The 19684-nt window shown below is 41.7% G+C and overlaps 1 protein-coding gene across 5 annotated transcripts in view; it reads right to left on the bottom strand.

Moving 5' to 3' along the window:
• The window catches only part of ELAPOR1 (endosome-lysosome associated apoptosis and autophagy regulator 1), a 627159-nt gene that overhangs the window by 94447 nt on the left and 513028 nt on the right, over positions 1–19684 (bottom strand). For 4 of the 5 annotated variants that reach the window (XM_072137292.1, XM_072137294.1, XM_072137293.1 and 1 more), the window contains one exon: positions 8331–8457. The exons of the other annotated variant lie outside the window; for it this stretch is intronic. In XM_072137292.1, coding sequence (XP_071993393.1) covers positions 8331–8457 — 127 coding nt within the window. The remainder of the gene's footprint in view (positions 1–8330; positions 8458–19684) is intronic. 5 annotated transcript variants of the gene reach the window in all.

Here is a 19684-nt window from a genome sequence, read left to right as displayed (position 1 = left end):
TTATACACAAGTCTTCATCCCCTGCTGGTGCGAGATTCGTCTTCAAGAAGGATGGTTCTCTCTGTCCTTGCATCGATTACCGTGGTCTCAATAAGGTCACGGTGAAAAACCCACTACCCCTGATCACGGAACTGTTTGATCGTCTACGTGGTGCTAAGGTTTTCACCAAGTTGAACCTATGAGGGGCATATAACCTCAACCACTTACGTGAAGCGATGAATGGAAAAACGCCTTCAATACTCGAGATGGGCACTTCGAATACCTTGTTATGCCCTTTGGACTCTAACACACCAGTGGTGTTCCATGAGTTTGTCAACAACATATTTAGAGACTTACTTTATACCTGTGTCGTGCTCTATCTAGACTACATCCTGGTGTTCTCGCCGGACATTGAGTCCCATTGGGCCCATGTACAGCAAGTTCTCATTTGAAGATTCCCAGTTATAAACTTGGTTCTCGTTTCCTGGGTCACGGGTGCTCCTATGACCCAAGAGCCGAGTTGCAGACGCACCCCTACTCCGTTACGATGGCTCCGGCGGCTTCAAGATATTTAAAGGGCCAGCGCGCTGATAATTGGTGCTGGCTGGCTTCCACTTTTGGATAAATTCTCAGCCCCTTCCTGTCTTCCCTGCCGGATCTTTGTGCCATTGAGAAAGCTTTTCCTATGTCCTCTGTGTTTATAGTGATTTGCCGTTGTGACCTCTTTTCTGTGCCTGTCCTGACCTTCCACTAAGTCCCTGACTCTGATTGTGTGCTGCTAGTCTCGACCTCCTGCCTGTGTCCGACCAATAATTTGTCTGACGATTCTGTACTTCGCCTTGGCCGCCACCGCGGACAAAGTGGCGCCTGTGGTACGACCTGATGGTACCACGCCGCAGCAAGTCCAACCCGCTTTGCGGCGGGCTCTGGCGACAACCGGGTACCACTTAGACTATGGTCCCAGGTGTCGGCTTACGTCATTGTCCGCTGTGGTCCAGAGGATCTGGACCTGACAACGATCTTAGTGAATCGCAGCAGAATACATTATAGAATACATTCTAGAAAGCTAGCGTCCCGTTATGTGAATTTGTGATATGCACATTTTTAATGGATTTTTGTGAGTATGATGAATTGGAATAAATTTTAACCTTGTTGGAACATACCACACCATCTGCCTGCATATTTTCTTCCAGTTACAATATAATAAAGAAGGAGAATGAGAGTGCGATGGTGCTAGTCTGAATGGTGACATACTTTCAGCAGGAGAAATTGAAGATTGGTGCTGTTCATCGAAGTTTTAAGATAAAATAAGAGGGAGAAGAAGAATCCTTGGAGCTCCGGTCTTAGTGAAAATATTTTTCTCTGTTTTGTGGACTTTTTCAAAGACTGTGTGGACCGGTCTTATACCGTGAGTAGCTCCTTAAAGGAAACCTACCACTTAAAAGTGGTAGGTTTAGACACACATACATGGCACCAGCTCAGTGTGAGCTGGTGCCAGAGCATATTTTTGTTAAGGGAACAAAGCCCCTCTGTTAGAATTATAAGTTATATTAACTTATAACTCGGCGCACCGCACTTGGGCTCGGCGCACCATGCGCGCACCCGTGCGTGCGCCGGATTGTGAAGTGCAGGAGAGCCGGTGACGTCACCGAGCTCTCCGGCACACGCGCGCCTGCGCAACTTAGCAGGGGGAAACAGGCCGTGCTAAGTTGCGCAGGCGCAAACACAACTGTGTTTTTGTGCTATTTGTAAAGAATACATTATTGTTGGACAATGCACTGCCAGTGAACTCTGCAGACCGAATAAGTAAATGTGCCCGGATATCACACATCTCCAGTTTTATACATACCTGCAGTTCCGTGACGCCCTCTCGGCGCAGTTCCGTGACCCCAACATACACATATTCTCCTACCCTCTGATAGGGGTAGTTAGGTCGCAGGGTCCAGCTGGGCTATTCCACAGATTGACAGTTCTCATAGTAAAAAAGCCCTGTAACCTCTAGTAATTAAACATTGATTTCTCCAGAGGGAGATAGTGCCTTCACGTCTTTTGATTTGATTTAATCTGAAAAAACTTACCACCTTATTTTTTGTATGGACCATTCATATATTTATATAAATGAATCATGGCCCCTCGTAGTCGTCTCTTTTCCAGACTACATAAATCTAGTTGTTTTAATCTTTCCTCATAACTGAGACATTTTTGTTGCTCTTTGTTGAACCCTCTCGAGCTCCACGGCATCCTTTTTATGGACCGGTACCCAGAACTGAACAGCATATTCGAGGTGAGGCCAAACCAATGCCTTCTACATGCCTATCCCAAGAGTCCACACCACTTTTGATACATGACAAGATCTTGCTGGGTTTAGAGGCAGCTGATTGACATTGCATGCTGCTATTTGATTTATGATCTACTAGTACCCCCAGGTCCTTCTCAACAAGAGACTCTCCCAGATTTACTCCCCCAAGGACATATGTTGCCTGTGTATTATTAGCCCCCAGGTGCATAACCTTACATTTATCCACATTGAGCCTCATTTGCCAAGTGGATGACCAAACACTCAGTTTGTCCAAGTCACCCTGCAGCCTATGAATATCCTACATAGATTGTATTACACTACACAGCTTGGTGTCATATGAAAAATAGAACAGTGCTATTAATTCCTACCATTATATCATTAATAATTTTTTCCCTCAATGGGAGTTAAGCTTACAGGTCTTTAATTGCCTGGCGAAGTTCTAGAGCCTTTTTTAAATATTGGCACAATATTTGCCTTGCGCCAGTCACTTGGCACCACACCAGACATTACGGAATCCCTGAAGATGTTAGACAGCGGTACAGCAATAACAGAACTGAGTTCTTTAAGAACTCTGGGGTGTAACCCATCTTGTCCAGGAGCCTTGTACACATTGATTTTATTTAGCTTAGTATTACAGTATACATGACCTGCACTGGCACCGCCCACATCAGATGTTCTTTATTCTATTGTATAAACAGAGCTAAAAAAAGCCATTTAGTATCTCCGCCTTCTGTTGGTCTTCAGTCATCGATCCGCTATTTTCAGAATGGAGTCCAACCTGCTCTGACCCATTTTTTTGCATTGATATACTTTAAAAGAATCTTTGGGATTTGTTATGCTATCTTTGGCCACCTGTCTTTCATTTTGTATTTTGGCTGATTTTATTATCTTCTTACAGATTTTGGTAAGTTTTGTGTAAGTATTGAAAGCCTCAGGTGACCTGTCAGATTTATATTTTTTGAATGCCCTCTTTTTATCATTAATTTCCCTTTTAACTGTAGCTGTAAGCCACGCGGGGTGTAATCTAGCCCGTCTATATTTGTTACCTGTTGGATTAAATTTAGATGTACAATGACCCAGGATATATTTGAATTTCTCCCATTTAACATGAGTACCATCATGTGACAGTATCTGATCCCAGTCCGGTAGTGCAGCCCTGAATTTCTGGAAATTAGCCTTCTTAAAATTCAATGTTTTCAATTTTTTTGGTGTCACTTTTTGCAACTTTTGATGGCGTTTTCATAGCTACCATTTTGAGGACTGTACAGCCTTTTCATCACTTTTTATTGTATTTTGTATATTTTTCAAAATGGCAAAAAAGTGGCATTTTTGACTTTGGGTGCTATTTTCCATTAGGGGTTAACACAAAGAATAACCGTTATTATATCAGACATTTGTGGACACGGTGATACCTAACATGTTTATGATTTTTACTGCTTATTTATATGTATATCAGTTCTAGGGGAAGGGGGGTATTTACATTTTTAGATATTTTGATTATTTTTTTTAACTTTTTTTCAGACCGGTACTTTAACCCTAGGTTGTCTGACTGATCCTACCATATTGTGCAGTATGGCAGTATATGTGGATTTTCCACATCAGTTTCTATGAAAGTGACTGGTGTTTTTAGGGGCAGCCCTATAGTGCAGTCATTTTTTGGTGCTGTATAGTAATGTGCAGTTTTTTCACAGCTGGTATATATTTCCATATGTGGTGTATTCATTACTGCAATATTATTAGTATTGTACAGGTATGTGGGTATATATATATATATATATATATATATATATATATATATATATATATATGTGCAACTGTATTTCAGTATTTCAGTGTTTCTTATATATGGTGTGTATTTGTATGTGTAGCGTAAATATAGCGTTTGTAGAGCATATATGGTGCTGTGTTAATATGTGTTTATGCATGTTATTGTGTATGTGTGCATATGTCTGTGGAGTATATATATGAAATATGTGTATTTTAAAGTATAATGTACAAGATAGGGCCAGCAGCGAGTGTTTAGGTATATGGGAGCCCATATATGGGGCCCACTGGAGTCTTGTTACGCCACTGGTCGCACTGGCCAACAGTGGTCCCCCGGTACCTGCGCTACGGCAGGGGCCTCCATCCCGATCTGAGGCCCCTGCCAGCGAGTGACAACACAGGTACTATATAAGCCGCGCGGCTTCTTCTTGTCAATTCCACTGTCGCAGGGTCCAGTCTAAGAGACGCGGGAGTGCTGCTAAAGGTAAGTGAATTTTATTATTTTTAACTAGCAGACTATATATATTATAGGGGGGCACAGTAGTAAGGGATTACATTGAAGTAATAAATATAATTAATGGCCACTAGGAGATATATACAGTATAATAAGGGGGCACTATATGTAATAAGGGGGGGGGGGACTGCACATATATACAGGAAAGGAGTAGTAATGTGTTGTGTCCATACATACAGGATAGGAGTAGTAGTTCTGTGCTAATATATACAGGATAAGAGTAGTAGTACTGTGCTAATATATACAGGATAGGAGTAGTAGTACTGTGCTAATATATACAGGATAGGAGTAGTAGTACTGTGCTAATATATACAGGATAGGAGTAGTAGTACTGTGCTAATATATACAGGATAGGAGTAGTAGTGTGCTGTTTCCATATATACAGGATAGGAGTGGTAGTACTGTGATAATATATACAGTAAAGGAGTGGTAGTACTGTGCTAATATTTACAGGATAGGAGTGGTACTACTGTGCTAATATATACAGGATAGGAGTGGTAGCACTGTGCTAATATATACAGGATAGGAGTAGTAGTACTGTGCTAAAAAAAAACAGGATAGGAGTAGTAGTACTGTGCTAATATATACAGGATAGGAGTAGTAGTACTGTGCTAATATATACAGGATAGGAGTAGTAGTACTGTGCTGTGCCAATAAATACTTGAATAGTAGTATTTATTAGGACTTTTATATAAATATTTGATAAGCAGGGCAGTAAATATAAGGAAAGCATTGGAAATGATATATTATGTAATTAATTGGAATTAATGCCCAATTTAATTTATTAGGTTTATCATATTATTTACTCAGGGGGGGGGGATTGTAAAACACTAAGGAGCTCAAAGTAATATTTCATTTATGGAGAGAGCACAGTATGTTTTTTGTTATGGGGGTATATTTGGTATTGGTGGGGGGGGGGCACAGTGCGGTCTGTTGTGTTGTGAGTGGTAAATATTATTTAGGAGCACAGAGTAGGACGTTGTTATCCAAGTGACATTATGCTGTAGTGACGGTGAAATCTTTAGTTGCACAGTGTGGAGATGTGTCACACAGAGATGAAGATATCTGGTGGAAAATTCTCCAGTGATAAGGAAAAAAAGGGAGAAGTCATCTTGAGGTACTGAATCCCACTTTTGAGTCTGATAACTGTAATTACTGACTAACCTAGACTATTCCTATAATGTCAGTGCCTTGTCTTCTTATGTGCTGCAGAAAACATACAAAGGAGTTGAAGTGTTATAGTTAGTTATTTTTATTGGGAAGTTAGTGCTAAGCAAACTGCAGCCGCCGTGAACTCCTGTGAAATAACAAATATTTCTAGGCAGCGGTATGGTGGGCCCCCAGAATCAATTTCTCTGGTGGGCCCCAGGCAACCCAGTCCGACCCTGTTCCCAAACGTTTCCCGGACACTGACATTTTGGACAATCTCCGCATTGTTAGAAATCCAACAATGCATCCCCTCTTGTGGGGTCTTCTACAAGCTGCACCATAAAATTATGTTGTAGAAAGTTGATAAAATGTCTCCCCTTCACAAATAAAGAAGGGCCCTGACCCCAATTTACATTTGGAAAGTTAAAGTCTCCCATTATCACTACTGTCCCCTCCTGTGCAGCCCGCTCCATTTGTTTATATAGGTGACCCTCTATTTCCTCATAGATGTAAAAGGATCTATAAATTACACCAAAACACCACTTGGCTTTTAATTTCAACCCAAAAAATGTCAGCCTCCTCACACTCTTCTGAGACCACTGCCTAATTCTCAATCACTCTTCTGAAAGAGTGTAAAACCTTGAATATTAACATCCCCCAATCATGTGCTGCATTGAGCCATGTCTCTGCTACACCAACAACATTTAACTGTTCCTCTAATACCAGAGCCTCAAGCTCCCCCATTTTGCCTGTGATACTTCTGGCATTTGTGAACATACACTTTCATTTTCCACAGTTATATACCTGATTTATAGTAATTTTACTGGCACATATATCCTCACTATTGTTTTGTAACTTGTGGGTCTCCTTATCCACTGCCCTAGTCCCCCGTAGACCGCCCACATCACCACCCACCAACATAACCTGTCTAACCCTTTTGTGTCTTCCTTTTCCTCCTCCCCCGATCCTAGTCTAAATACTCCGCCACCCCTGCTAGGATCTTCTCCCCCAACACAGCAGCCCCCCTTCCATTTAGGTGCAAGTTATCTGCAGAAAACAGCTTGTACCCTAATGAAAAGTCAGCCCAGTGCTCTAGGAACCGAAATCCCTCTGTTCTACACCAGGATCTAAGCCATGCATTTAACTCATTGAGTTAATTATTAATACCTTGGAGGTTAATTAAAAATACCTTGAAGGTCCTTCCCTTAAGCTTTGAGCCTAATTCTTTAAAACTATTCTACAGGCTCCGCCACCTACCATTTATCTACCCTTTCCACACATGCCGAACCCTGGCAACAGGGAAAAAGAAAACCATTCAATTTAGGCTGTCTTGGCGACAAATTATTCTATCCGTCTTCCTGATTATAGAGTTCCCTACAACCACTAGCTGTCTTAGCTTACTTGCACTCCCATCCACCCTACTACTAGCTGGTGTGCTTCCCCGGCTGTTAGGGAGAGCAGGATCCGCTATAGCTGTCATTTCAGAACAGACTTCCTTATATCATTACACAATTTTGTAATTTTGCTTGCATGTTCAGAGTCATAATTGGCCTTCCTTTTCTTGGACCCCTTTCAATTCCCTCTATTTACAGTAATCTAGCTACCCACCTGGTCCTACTGGCTTTCTTCTCCACTATCCCGCTTATATATTATAATATTGCTTGCTCAGTCAGCAGTATACTCCTCTCAAGATTGTCGATTCCTCACAGACGTGCAATATATTCTTTCAGATCTCTAACATGAAAAAGTGTTTTTCCAGTAGAAAAATATGGGCACATCTGTTACAGAGGTATTCACCCTGGAACTCTGGCTCCAGCATTGTATACATATATATATAACATTATATATATATAAGAGATATAAAATGTAGATTACTGTTCTATGTGGACTCCTCTTTTTCGAACTCCGCTTGTTTTAACTCCACCTATGTTCACAAGCCATGTAGAAACACAAGCCAAAATGAACAAGCTCAAAACTGAGTTGCTACACCTTAATTTATCAGCTGAGCAAACTAATCCCTCCTCCCAATTAGCAGACCAGGCAAAGGAAGGGAAAAAAAGCTATTTAAATTGTGACTTTAAGAAAATGCCTTTGCTATTACCTATCCACTGAATCCACAATCACCCAAACCACAGATTCACTCTTAGCACACACAAACCACTTGTTTTATCTCCACTTATGTTCACAAGCCACTTAGAAACACAAGCCAAAATTAGCAAGAATTTATGTGTGTGGTATATATACTTCTGGTATGAAGGCTCAATTCGGAACATCAGTAATATCTGGGACATATGTATACCTGTACCAAAAGTTAAACCATTAATTATTGACTACTAGCTGATACCATTAATTATAAAAAGTTATTGAGATGAAATAAAGTTTTTTCTTTGTAGTGAACTAAAGATTAAGAGATGTCATAAAAACATGTAGTTTTCACAAATTCAACAGCATGAGAAATAGCTTCCCAGTACACTGCGTCAAATTAAATAATAAAGAATGCCACCATTTTTTTTTAAGAAAACAAGCTGTAAAAGTTATGGTTTTTGAAGTGGGGGGAGGGGAGGGGGGGAATGCAAAAAGTAAAAGATGTTTTCTTGAAAGGCTGAATTACATTTTATTACATACCTGGATACCATGCTGGCAGACACTAGTGATAATATAGAAGTCATTGGCAGTACAAACAGGACATGACTCTTCTGTCTCCCACAGAAAATGAAATATACAGCCATCACAGGTTCCTTCTGAACAATTACTGTAAGACATTATATTAACTCTTTTAGTATTTTTATATTGTGTAAAATTAATTTTATTTAGAAAGGGCTCCAAAGTAGTTTATTTTCACTAGGAGCGATAACTTGCTTCAGATATCCGTGAAAAACATGGATAATATATTGCCAAGATCTTAGAGGGAACATGTCAGCACATTTTTCACAAATATAGCTAGTGACAGGTTTCCAGAGAGCCATATTAATTAAATGACACCCTTCTTTCAGCTAAAAATTGTTTACCTGGTATTCCCATAAAATCATTTGTTATCTTACATGGCATAGAACTGCAAGTCAGAGAGGGTGGGTCCTGCCCATGTTGGTGAATGCCTCCTTCTCAACATTAAGCACTTTATATCATGTGACCAGGTTAATGTCATCTAAGGTCCTTTATCCATTAACATTGCAGAAGCATAATTTTGAATTAATTTTTCGCACCTGGATTTGAGGATCCTCTGCCATTCTTCCTTGCAAAGACTCTCTAATTCCCTCAGGTTGGATGGTGAACATTGCTGGACACTCATTTTCGAGTCTCTCCAGAGATGCTCAGTTGGGTTTACGTGTTGTTCTGCAGACATTGCTTTATTATTTTGCTGTGTGCATAACCCCTTCAGGACGTAGCCAGTTTGTACATTGAGGCTCAGCCCTTTTGCTCAAAAATGTGACCAGTGTCTCTTCCTGCGGTAATAACTTTTCAACACTTTTACATATCCCTGTGATTTTGAGACTGTTTTTCTTGAGACATTGTAGCTCATGTTAGTAGTATAATTTCACTGATCAGTTACTTTTTTTTTTGGGGGGGGGGGGGTAAAAATTCAATAATTTAGGAGAAATTTGAAAAAAATTACAGTTTTCAAAGTTTCAATGTTTTTTGTAGAAACCTTCTATTTATTTCCATAATTTGTTTTATGTTTCCGGGGTTTTTTTTTTACAAATGTGAAAAGTTTCAAGTTTTAGTAGCAAAAAATTTGAAATTTGTGGTGACCAATTCAGTTTGGAAGTGTCCTAGTAGAAGCCCATAAGAACTGACACTATTTTGTAAATTACACCTCTCCATGAATTAATCCAGATGTATAGTAAGCATTTTAACCCTACAGGTGGACCCCAAATAAAAAACATAATGGATAGTGCACTGTAAAAATATCCATTATGTCATATTGAGCCCAGCTCCTTCCATGGGAGACAAACACCCAAAAAATAATGATGTGTGTTCACCAGTGTACGGGAATACCACTTATGGGGCAATACTCTACAGGTTGGCCACATGGCAGGGCTAAGCAGGGACAGTGCCACTTGTGTCATGATGTATAAGCTGTGCATAGTACTTCGGAGTAAAATCTGCATCTAGGGGCCCATGGATGTGTAAAAAATGCAGAATCATTCTTTCATACATAGGGGATATTGCTCGTGCGCAGGTGTATGATGGCCCCACTGCTGCTCAAAAATAAACACAGCTGGCGACTTTTCACGTGTGAAAAGTCACCAGCTGCAGCGAGTGTGCAGGCGTGGGGACAGTAATGCCCTCCGCTCGGCCATTCTTCGTTGTTTTCTAGATCTCTGCTTGCTGTCCTTCTATAGGAAGATTCTATGTTAGCTTCCAGTGGACCATGGTCACACAGGTGCACAGCTCATTCGTATTGTAGAATAAGTAGAACTGTGGGTTATAACAAGTCATGAACCTGTGTGATCATAATCAGATTTGTATCCACTGGAACTAAACATAGAAGCTTTTGATAGAATGACAGCAAGCAGAGATCTAGAAAACCATGAGATATTAATATAGAAAGTATATTGGAAAATTGTAAAACTTTACATTATACAAACAATAATATTTATTTGCTGAAATGGGAACACCCCTTTGGAAGCTGCAGAAATTCTTTTGTAACCTTGACCAGATCTGTACCTTGCCTGAATTCTGTCTCTGACCTCATTTGGCAGTTCCTTAGACCTCATGATTTTCATGTGCTGTTACATGTACTATGAGCTGTGAGGTCTTATATAGTCAGGTGTTTGCCTTTCCTAATCAAGTCCAATCAGTATAATTAAACACAGCTAAAATGAAGAAGTAGAACCATCTCCAGGAGGACCAGAAGGAAATGAACAGCATGTGAGTTAAATATGAATTTCACCACAGAAGGTCTGAAAACTTATGACCATGTGATATTCCTGTTTAATAAATTAGCAAAAATATCCACGTATTTTTCTTTTAAGACAGGTTGCATAGAGTACATTAATGAGTAGAAAAAATAACTTTTTTGATCTTACCATTTGGCTGCTATGAAACAAAGAGTGAAAAAAATAAAATACTTTTGCTACCCACTGTATGTATCACCTAAAATCAGAGCATGCCACCATGGACTTGCACTCCTTCCAAAAATGTGATGGATGTATGCTGTGATTTTAGGTGATCAGATCCATACATAAAGTAGATTTTGCAAATCTTAGTGGGCAAATGAACTTATGGTAATGAAATTACCCTGGTCACATGACATGAAATTCTGAATGGCAAGAAGTAGCCATGGGATGAGGGGAGGAGCCGCTGTCACTGACTGTATTTGTGAAAAATGTGGTGGTAGGTGTTCTCCTTAAGGAGACAATGCCAATTAAGGCCACCTTAAAGGCGTGTGGAGACTTAAAGCCAAAATGCTCCACTAGGGAATTCTGGGAAGAATGCAAATAAGTTTTCCAAGGTGTTTAATGAAAAGCAATATCTCCTTTTGCTACCTTGAAAGGGAGCCCCCTTAACATCAAGTATGACTTACAAGAAGTCTAAAAATATGATATGGGATTAAGCCAAACCAGTATATCTATTCCATAAGGAACAGACTCCCAACTGTAGACAGCACTGTTTCGACCTGATTGGGTCTCCTCAGTACAGCGTAGGGAACTGATTTGGCTATGTGAGAGGCTATTGACTAGGGACAGACAGTAGGTGTTCTCCTTAAGGAGACAATGCCAATTAAGGCCACCTTAAAGGCGTGTGGAGACTTAAAGACTTAAAGAATTCCCTAGTGGAGCATTATGGCTTTAAGTCTCCACACGCCTTTAAGGTGGCCTTAATCTGCCCGGACCTGCTGGAGCTCTACGAGAAGATGGTAGTGGAGGGTAGGATGCCGCCGTCCCTGAGGCAGGGACTGATCACGGTCTTGTACAAGCACAAGGGAGAGAGATGCGACCTGAGGAACTGGCATCCCATCTCTCTGCTCAACGTGGACTACAAGATCCTGGCCAAGGTGCTCCCCAACAGGCTGAAGGGAGTCATCGGAGAGATCGTCCACCCGGACCAGACCTGCGGCGTTCCGGGCCGCCGGATCGCGGACAACCTGGCCCTGGTGAGGGACACCTTGCACTACGTCGGAAGCCGCCGCGTCCGCGCGGCCCTGGCCAGCCTGGACGAGGAGAAGGCCTTCGACCGCGTCTCTCACCGCTTCATGAGGCAGGCCCTGCGCAGGTTCGGGTTGGGTAAGACGTTCTGCTCTTATGTTGACCTAATGTACCTTGATATCCACAGCTCGGTGCTGGTGAACGGCTGGAAGACTGACCCCTTCCCTGTGCTTTCGGGGGTCAGGCAAGGCTGCCCTCTTTCACCCCTTCTTTTTGTTTGCGTTATAGAGCTGTTCGCAGAGTCTATCCGGCAGAACCAAGGGATCAGAGGGATCACCGCACCGGGACCCGGACGCGACGAGGTCAAGTGCTCGCTGTACATGGACGACGTGACCGTCTTCTGCTCCGACCGGAGCTCGGTGACGGCGCTCGTCCAGACCTGCGAGGAGTTCGGACAGGCTTCGGGGGCAAAAGACAACTGGGGGAAGTCGGAGGCCATGCTTTTCGGAGACTGGCAGCTTGCTTCTTCTGCCCCCTTCCCCTTCACCATTCAGCAGGACTTCATGAAGGTTCTGGGAGTTTGGTTCGGGAAGGAAGGTGCAGCCCTGAAGACCTGGCAAGAACGCTTGGCCAAAGTCAACACCAGAGTCACCCTGTGGAGCCTCAGACAGCTCTCCTTGGAGGGGAAGACGCTCGTCCTGCGTAACGAGGTGCTGCCCGTACTCCAGTACGCGGCTCAGGCGTGGCGGCCCCCGGCCCCCGTCTGCAAGGCCGTTACCAGGACCGTTTTTCATTTTGTTTGGGGCTCAAAGATGGACCGGGTCAAGCGAGCGGTCATGTTCAAGGAGCCAAGCAAGGGGGGCAAAGGTGTCCCCTACATCTCCACTTTGCTCTGGATCTTCTGAAGAACTCTGCAAGATCTGCGGGAAAGTCCATGTCCCGCTTTTTCCTCTTGCCCCTCTGGAGGGGGCTCGGCTGGGACAAGTGGGACAGCTCCATCCCTTACAACTGGGCCAGGCCGTCCGCTTCATAAGGGAGCACCAACTGGAGTGACTCAAGCCCGACATGTGGAAACCAAAGACCGTGCACAAGCTCATCCGAACAAAAGATTTGTTGGAATTTGTCCCAGGAGTCACCAAGGACACGGCCCAGGTGGTCTGGGCCAACGTGTCCTGGTCCAGACTGCTCAACAGGCACAAAAACATCTCGTGGATGGCCATCCAAGGGGGGCTGCCCCTGCGGGCCTTCACCTATGCCCATAGACTGAGCAACACCCCCTATTGCCCTAGGTGCCCCTGGTCGGAGGAGACTCCCCTGCATCTGTTTTGGGGGTGCCCCTATGCTCAGAGCCTGTTGGACATCCTGGAGCCCCATTTCCAAGACTCTGTGCCAAGGAGCTCCATGACGCACCATGCGGTGCTTTATGGGCTGTTCCAGGGCACTCATGCCATCAAGGATATCCAGGCCGCCTGGCTCCCTATAAATTGCTATAAAGACGCTATCTGATATGCCATGAGACTCCTCACTTGGCACAAGACAGTCTTGACAACACCTGATTGCTACAGACTTGTCCTCATCAGCCTGCTGGATTACACACTAGCAGGGAGACAACAACAAGAAAGAGAAGAAGTATACCAAGCAGCAATGACAATGCTGCAGTGCCTAAGCAAGAGTCAAGGTCTTATCTGTGAGGACACAGTAAGAGCAAGACAGGCTAACGCCTAATTGGATTTGGGCCCCCTGCTGTGAGCTAGGATCGCCTCCCCTGGCGCCCACCGCCTCCCTCAGGGAGAATCCAGGCAAAAGTCGCTTTTTTGGACTTTGCAAGACATCTACGCTTCGCACAAGTTCAGGGCTTTTGTATGAAATGCTGGACTTTGCTTAGATTAGGTGTGTTAGGAACTGCAGGCTGTGTTTGTCTGGCAAATGCCAGAAACACTCAATTTTCACTAGATTTGGACTTTTACAGGGGATTCTGGGGCACACATACATTATGCAAATGGTCAAACCAGGAAGTGGACTTTTGCTAGGTTCCCTTCCTTGTTTTTCCCCCTTCTGTGTCTGTCTTTCAATAAAGTTTTGAGCAAGTGTTACCCCCACCTCTTCCCCTTCCACCCCGCACCCTTTTCCGTTTTTACACTTTGTCGTCGCCGTAAGTGAGATGCAATGCGTGTTTAGTTAGGTCAATTGAGCGAGCTGTGTGCTAGTATAGTGTTTTCATGGCATAGTTGAGGATTAAATTCTTGTGTGCTGTCAACACTAGGTATGAATCTTAATTTATTATATATGTTATGTCATGGTCTGTGCTGTGACATAGTATATACTGTATGTCTGTGCAAATGTATGTAATTCTGACTTATGCTCATTCAATAAAGCTGTGTACAGTTTGGAGTCTGTTCCTTATGGAATAGATATACTGGTTTGGCTTAATCCCACATCATATTTTTAGACTTCTTGTAAGTCATACTTGATGTTAAGGGGGCTGCTTTTCAAGGTAGCAAAAGGAGGTATTGTTTTCTATTAAACACCTTGTAAAACTTATTTGCATTCTTCCCAGAATTTCTTAGTGGAGCATTTTGGCTTTAAGTCTCCACATGCCTTTAAGGTGGCCTTAAATGGCATTGTCTCCTTAACCCCTTAACACTCAGCGTCCGATATATCGGACGCTGAGCTCAGTGACTTAGCGCTCAGCGTCCGATATATCGGACGCTGAGCCGATGCCGGTTCAGCTCAAGATTTGAGCCGAACCGGCATCTGGAAACACGGGGTGCCGGCTGTGACTGATAGCCGGCACCCCAGTGTAACACCCGCGATCGGAGTTGTCTCTGATCGCGGGTGATTAACCCGTTAAATGCCGCTGTCATCGCGACCGCGGCATCTATCATGCATATGGGGTGTCTTTCCCCCACGATCGCCCCCCCCGAATCATTTTCGGGGGGCACCGATCACTGCTACGGTATCACTGGGGTCCGATCTGGACCCCAGTGTTACCTGCAGGAACTGCCGGTAAGATGGCGTCTATGACGTCATCTTACTGGCAGAGTGCCACCCTATGCAAGTGCATAGGCTGACACTGATAATGCCCTGCAATACATAAGTATTGCAGGGTATTATTATGAACAAGCAATCAGATGATTGCTTGTTCATTTCCCATGGTGGAAAAAGTGAAAAAGTAAAAAAAAAAATTATTCAATAAAAAAATAAAGTAATAAATCACCAAAAATGCCCAAAAGCCCCAAAACATATAAAGAGACATATAACTAAAAAAAAAGTCTAAATCATAACACAAACCCCACATATATAGTATCACCGCGTCCGTAACAACCCGTAGAATAAAAATAAATAATTATTGAACCCGCACGATGAACGCCGTAAAAGAAAACTGTTATAAACCCTCCAAAAATTATGATTTTTACCTATTCAATCCCACAAAAAATGCTATAAAAAGTGATCAAAAAAACATATGTACTCTAGAATGATACTGGTGCAAAGTACAACATGTCCCGCAAAAAACAAGCCATCAACCAGCTCCGTAGCCAAAAACGTAACAAAGTTATGCCACTTGGAAGATGGCAATACAAAAATGATATATTTTTCCCCACAATAGGGTTTTATTTTACAAATTTAGTAAAATGCAAGAAAATATATTCGTGTCTGGTATCGCCGTTATCGTATCGACCCATAGAATAAAGATAATATGATTATTAGTCTATACGGTGAACACCACAAAAAAAAAAAGTAAAAAAAACAGTAGAGAATTGATGCTTTTCTACTCCTGCTCTCAAAAAGAAGTTCCTAAATTTTCAACAATAGGTGATACCAACCCCAAAATGGTAACATTGGAAAAAGCATCTCATCCCGCAAAAAAAATGCCGTCACATGGCCCAAATAGCGCAAAAGCGAAAATTTTACAGCCTTCAAAAGAGGCCAATGAGGAAAGTAAAATCCTGGCAGCTGCAGGGTGCTCCTTCCCTTCTGCGCCTCACTGTGCGCCCATAAAACAAGTCACGGCCACATGTGGGGGGTCTCTGCACTCGGGAGAAATTGTAGAACAAATTGTATGGTGGGTTTTGTATTTTTATCTTTTGGAAATGTGTAAATTTTAGGGCTAAATGAACGTATAACCGGCACAATTTGACTATTCTAAATTTCGCCTCCATTTTGATGTAATTACTATGAAGATCTCAAGGGGTTAACAATCTTCGTAAAATCTGTTTCTGATAGCTTGAGGGGTGCAGATTTGAAATTGGGTTGGTTATATGGGGGGTTTTGATTCTAAATATGAAAATTTTCATTCAAAACTGTATTTATCCCAAAAATAGTCAATTCTGAAAATCCAGAAAAGCGATATTCGATTTGTAAGCCGCGTGACATCAAAATAAATTATCCAGACATTTCAAAAATGGTGAAAATGTAAAGTAGACATATGGGAAATGTTATTCAGCAATTTATTTAGGTGGTAAATCTATCTGCCTGAAAACGCAATGATTTCAAATTTCAAAAATGGCAAATTTTTCAGAAAATTCATCAAGTTTTGCGTTTATTTACAAAAAAAAAGAAAATATATCAGCCAAAATTTACCACTAAAATGAAGTACAACATGTGGGGAAAAAACAATCTCAGAATCGTTTTGATAAGTAACAGTGTTCAAAAGTTATAACCATATAAAGCGACGCATGTCAGAATCCAAAAAATGGGACTGAGCCTTAAGCTGTAAAATGGCTGTGTCCTTAAGGGGTTAAGGAGAACACCTACTGTCTGTCCCTAGTCAATAGCCTCTCACATAGCCAAATCAGTTCCCTACGCTGTGCTGAGGAGACCCAATCAGGTCGAAACAGTGCTGTCTACAGTTGGGAGTCTGTTCCTTATGGAATAGATATCCTGGTTTGGCTTAATCCCACATCATATTTTTAGACTTCTAGTAAGTCATACTTGATGTTAAGGGGGCTGCCTTTCAAGGTAGCAAAAGGAGGTATTGTTTTCCATTTAACACCTTGGAAAACTTATTTACATTCTTCCCTGAAAAATGTGGTGACAGGTTTCCCTTAAAGGGAGACTACATTTTTGTCAAATATAAATAAATAGTGTACAAAGTAACAAAGTATGATCCAGCCTACTGGTTTTCTTCCTTATTGACCAGTTCCTTATTAACCAGTTCGCTCTGCATGGAGAGGGCTCACGGACCGAGCCCTCTCCATAGCCGGTAAGTCTTTGCTGCGTATTGCTAGCACCGATCGCAGGTGTTATCACAGCGATGGCTGCCGGCAAAGCTGACGGCAGCCTCAAAGAGATAGCGGCGCCGCTATCTTACCTGGGATCCCCACTCCCCGTGACATCTTCGGGGAGCGGCGATCCGTCTCCATGGTAGCCTCGGGTCTTCAGGTGATAGCACATTGTAATGAATGAGGAGGAAAATCCCCATATACTGCCATACTGTAGTATGGCAGTATATGATAGGATCGATCAGACAACCTAGGGTTAAAGTACCCTAGGGAGTCTGAAAAATAGTAAAAATTAAAAAAAGTTAAAAGAAAAAAAATTATAATAAAAAAACCCTAAAATTTCAAATCACCCCCCTTTCCCTGGAACTGACATAAATATAAATAAACAGTAAAAATCATAAACACATTAGGTATCGACGCGTCCGAAAATGCCCGATCTATCAAAATATGATAACGTTTTTTCAATGCGTTTAACCCCGTAACGGAAAATAGCGCCCAAAGTCGAAAAAATCTATAAAAAGTGATCAAAAGGTTGTACAGTCCTAAAGCACATGGCATGGAATATTTAATACCATCACTATGAAGTGCAATTTGTTACACAGAAAACAAGCCATCACACAGCTCTTTCTGTGTAAAAATAAAAAAGTTATAGATTTTTGAAGGTGGGGAGTGAAAAATGGACATGAAAAAACAGGAAAGGCCATCTGCTGTGATTAACAACTTAAACTTATAGCTCTCTAATTTTGCAAAGACAATGGTTTAATACCCTCAATAAATGTTTCATGTGCAAATTACTTCAGAATTCTGGTGTAGACAATTTGATGAGCCTCCCCTTATTTGTGTAATTCACTCCACATTAAATTGTCTTTATTTGACAGCTGTTGAGAATAAGAAATTGCAAAAGGGGTTGACCACTTTACCTCATGTTTATGTGTAAGTGTAGGGGGGCAGGATATTAGGTAATTTACCATTGTGCATTTATAAAAAAATCTGCACTGCTTTCTTCATACGTGAAGTGAAGCCTCCTGTTTTTAACTCATCAGCCAGACATTTCTGTCCATAAAATGGCTGCAGATGAAGGGTTATGTGATCTCTAACTGTGTATGAACAATTGTCAGTTAGAGATCACATGACCCTCCATCTGGAGCCATTGGACAGGAATGTCTGTGTGCCACCCACATTTACACAAGCAACAAAAAACATGAGGCAAAATGGCCAACCCCTTTAAGTCTCCAAGCGGAAGTAGAGGATAGATTATGATTTTCGAGGCTGATAACATTTATGGAGGTGTGGTGAGGCCATGTAATGACATCCATGGAGGTGAATAGAACCTTTTGTAGTAGACATTTGATCAGAAATATCAGAGAATATAAAAAGGAAAAAAAAATGGGGGCATCCCAAGGAAGGGGTCTTCACTAACAAAAGCAAGTGTTAGGACTGTGCAAAGAAACAATAGTGGGTATCACAAGTATACAATAGTTTAACCCCTTCCCGCCGCAGCCCTTTTTCGTTTTTGCGTTTTCATTTTTCACTCCCCACATTCTAAAATCTATAACTTTTTTATTTTTCCATGTACAGAGCTGTGTGATAGCTTATTTTCTGCGTAACAAATTACACTTCAAAATTGTGGTATTTAATATTCCATGCCGTGTACTGGGAAGCGGGAAAAAAAATCCAAATGCAGCGAAATTGGTAAAAAAACGCATTTGTGCCGTATTCTTGTGGGCTTGGATTCTACGGATTTCACTGTGCGCCCCAAATGACATGTCTAGTTTATTCTTTGGGTCGGTACGATTACGTGGATACCAAATTTGTATAGGTTTTATAATGTTTTCATACATTTAAAAAAAATGAAAACCTCCTGTACAAAATTTTTTGGGGGGATTTTGCCATCTTCTGGCGCTAATAACTTTTTCATACTTTGGTGTATGGAGCTGTGGGTGGTGCCGTTTTTTGCGGATTTTGATGATGTTTACAATGTTATTATTTTTAGGACTGTATGCCTTTGATCACTTTTTATAGAATTTTTTATTTCTTTTCAAAATGGCAAAAAAGTGCCATTTTCGACTTTGGGCGAGATTTTCCGTTACGGGGTTAAACGCAGTGAAAAACCGTTACTACATACAGTATGGCAGTATATGTGTATTTTACTACTCTTACATTACAATGTAATGAATGGGTTAACCCGAAGTAGCTTCGGGTCTTTGTGAGACCCAAAGCTACCATGGCGACGCATCGCAGCTCCCCGATGACGTCACAGGGAGCGACGATCCTCACGATCCCACGCACCATCATCCTTTTGAAGCCTTTGCCGGCGGCGATCTGCAGGAAAACACCCGCGATCGGTGCCGGCACATATGGAGAGTGTTGACATCAATACACAAACACTTGTATTATAAATAAATATTTTTACTTACAACAAAACAAACTTGTATTTATTTATATTATTTATATTTGTCTTAACAGTTTTATATTAAAAGCCTTGCAAATGCATAAATCAAAGTAAAAATTGTTTAGGTAGTGATGCAGGTAAATTATTGTTAGTATAGAAATATAAAATCTACAAAATACATTGAGATATATCATATACGTTGTGAACAGAAAATATAAACATAACAATACACAAGACAGGACCGGAGGTCAGGTCAGTTCACTCAATGTAATTTAC

Source organism: Engystomops pustulosus, chromosome 2 (assembly GCF_040894005.1).
Source record: "Engystomops pustulosus chromosome 2, aEngPut4.maternal, whole genome shotgun sequence".
NCBI classification, from domain to species: domain Eukaryota; kingdom Metazoa; phylum Chordata; class Amphibia; order Anura; family Leptodactylidae; genus Engystomops; species Engystomops pustulosus.
The sequence above is the reverse complement of the archived record's forward strand: the minus strand, read 5'-3'. Positions and strand labels throughout refer to the sequence as shown.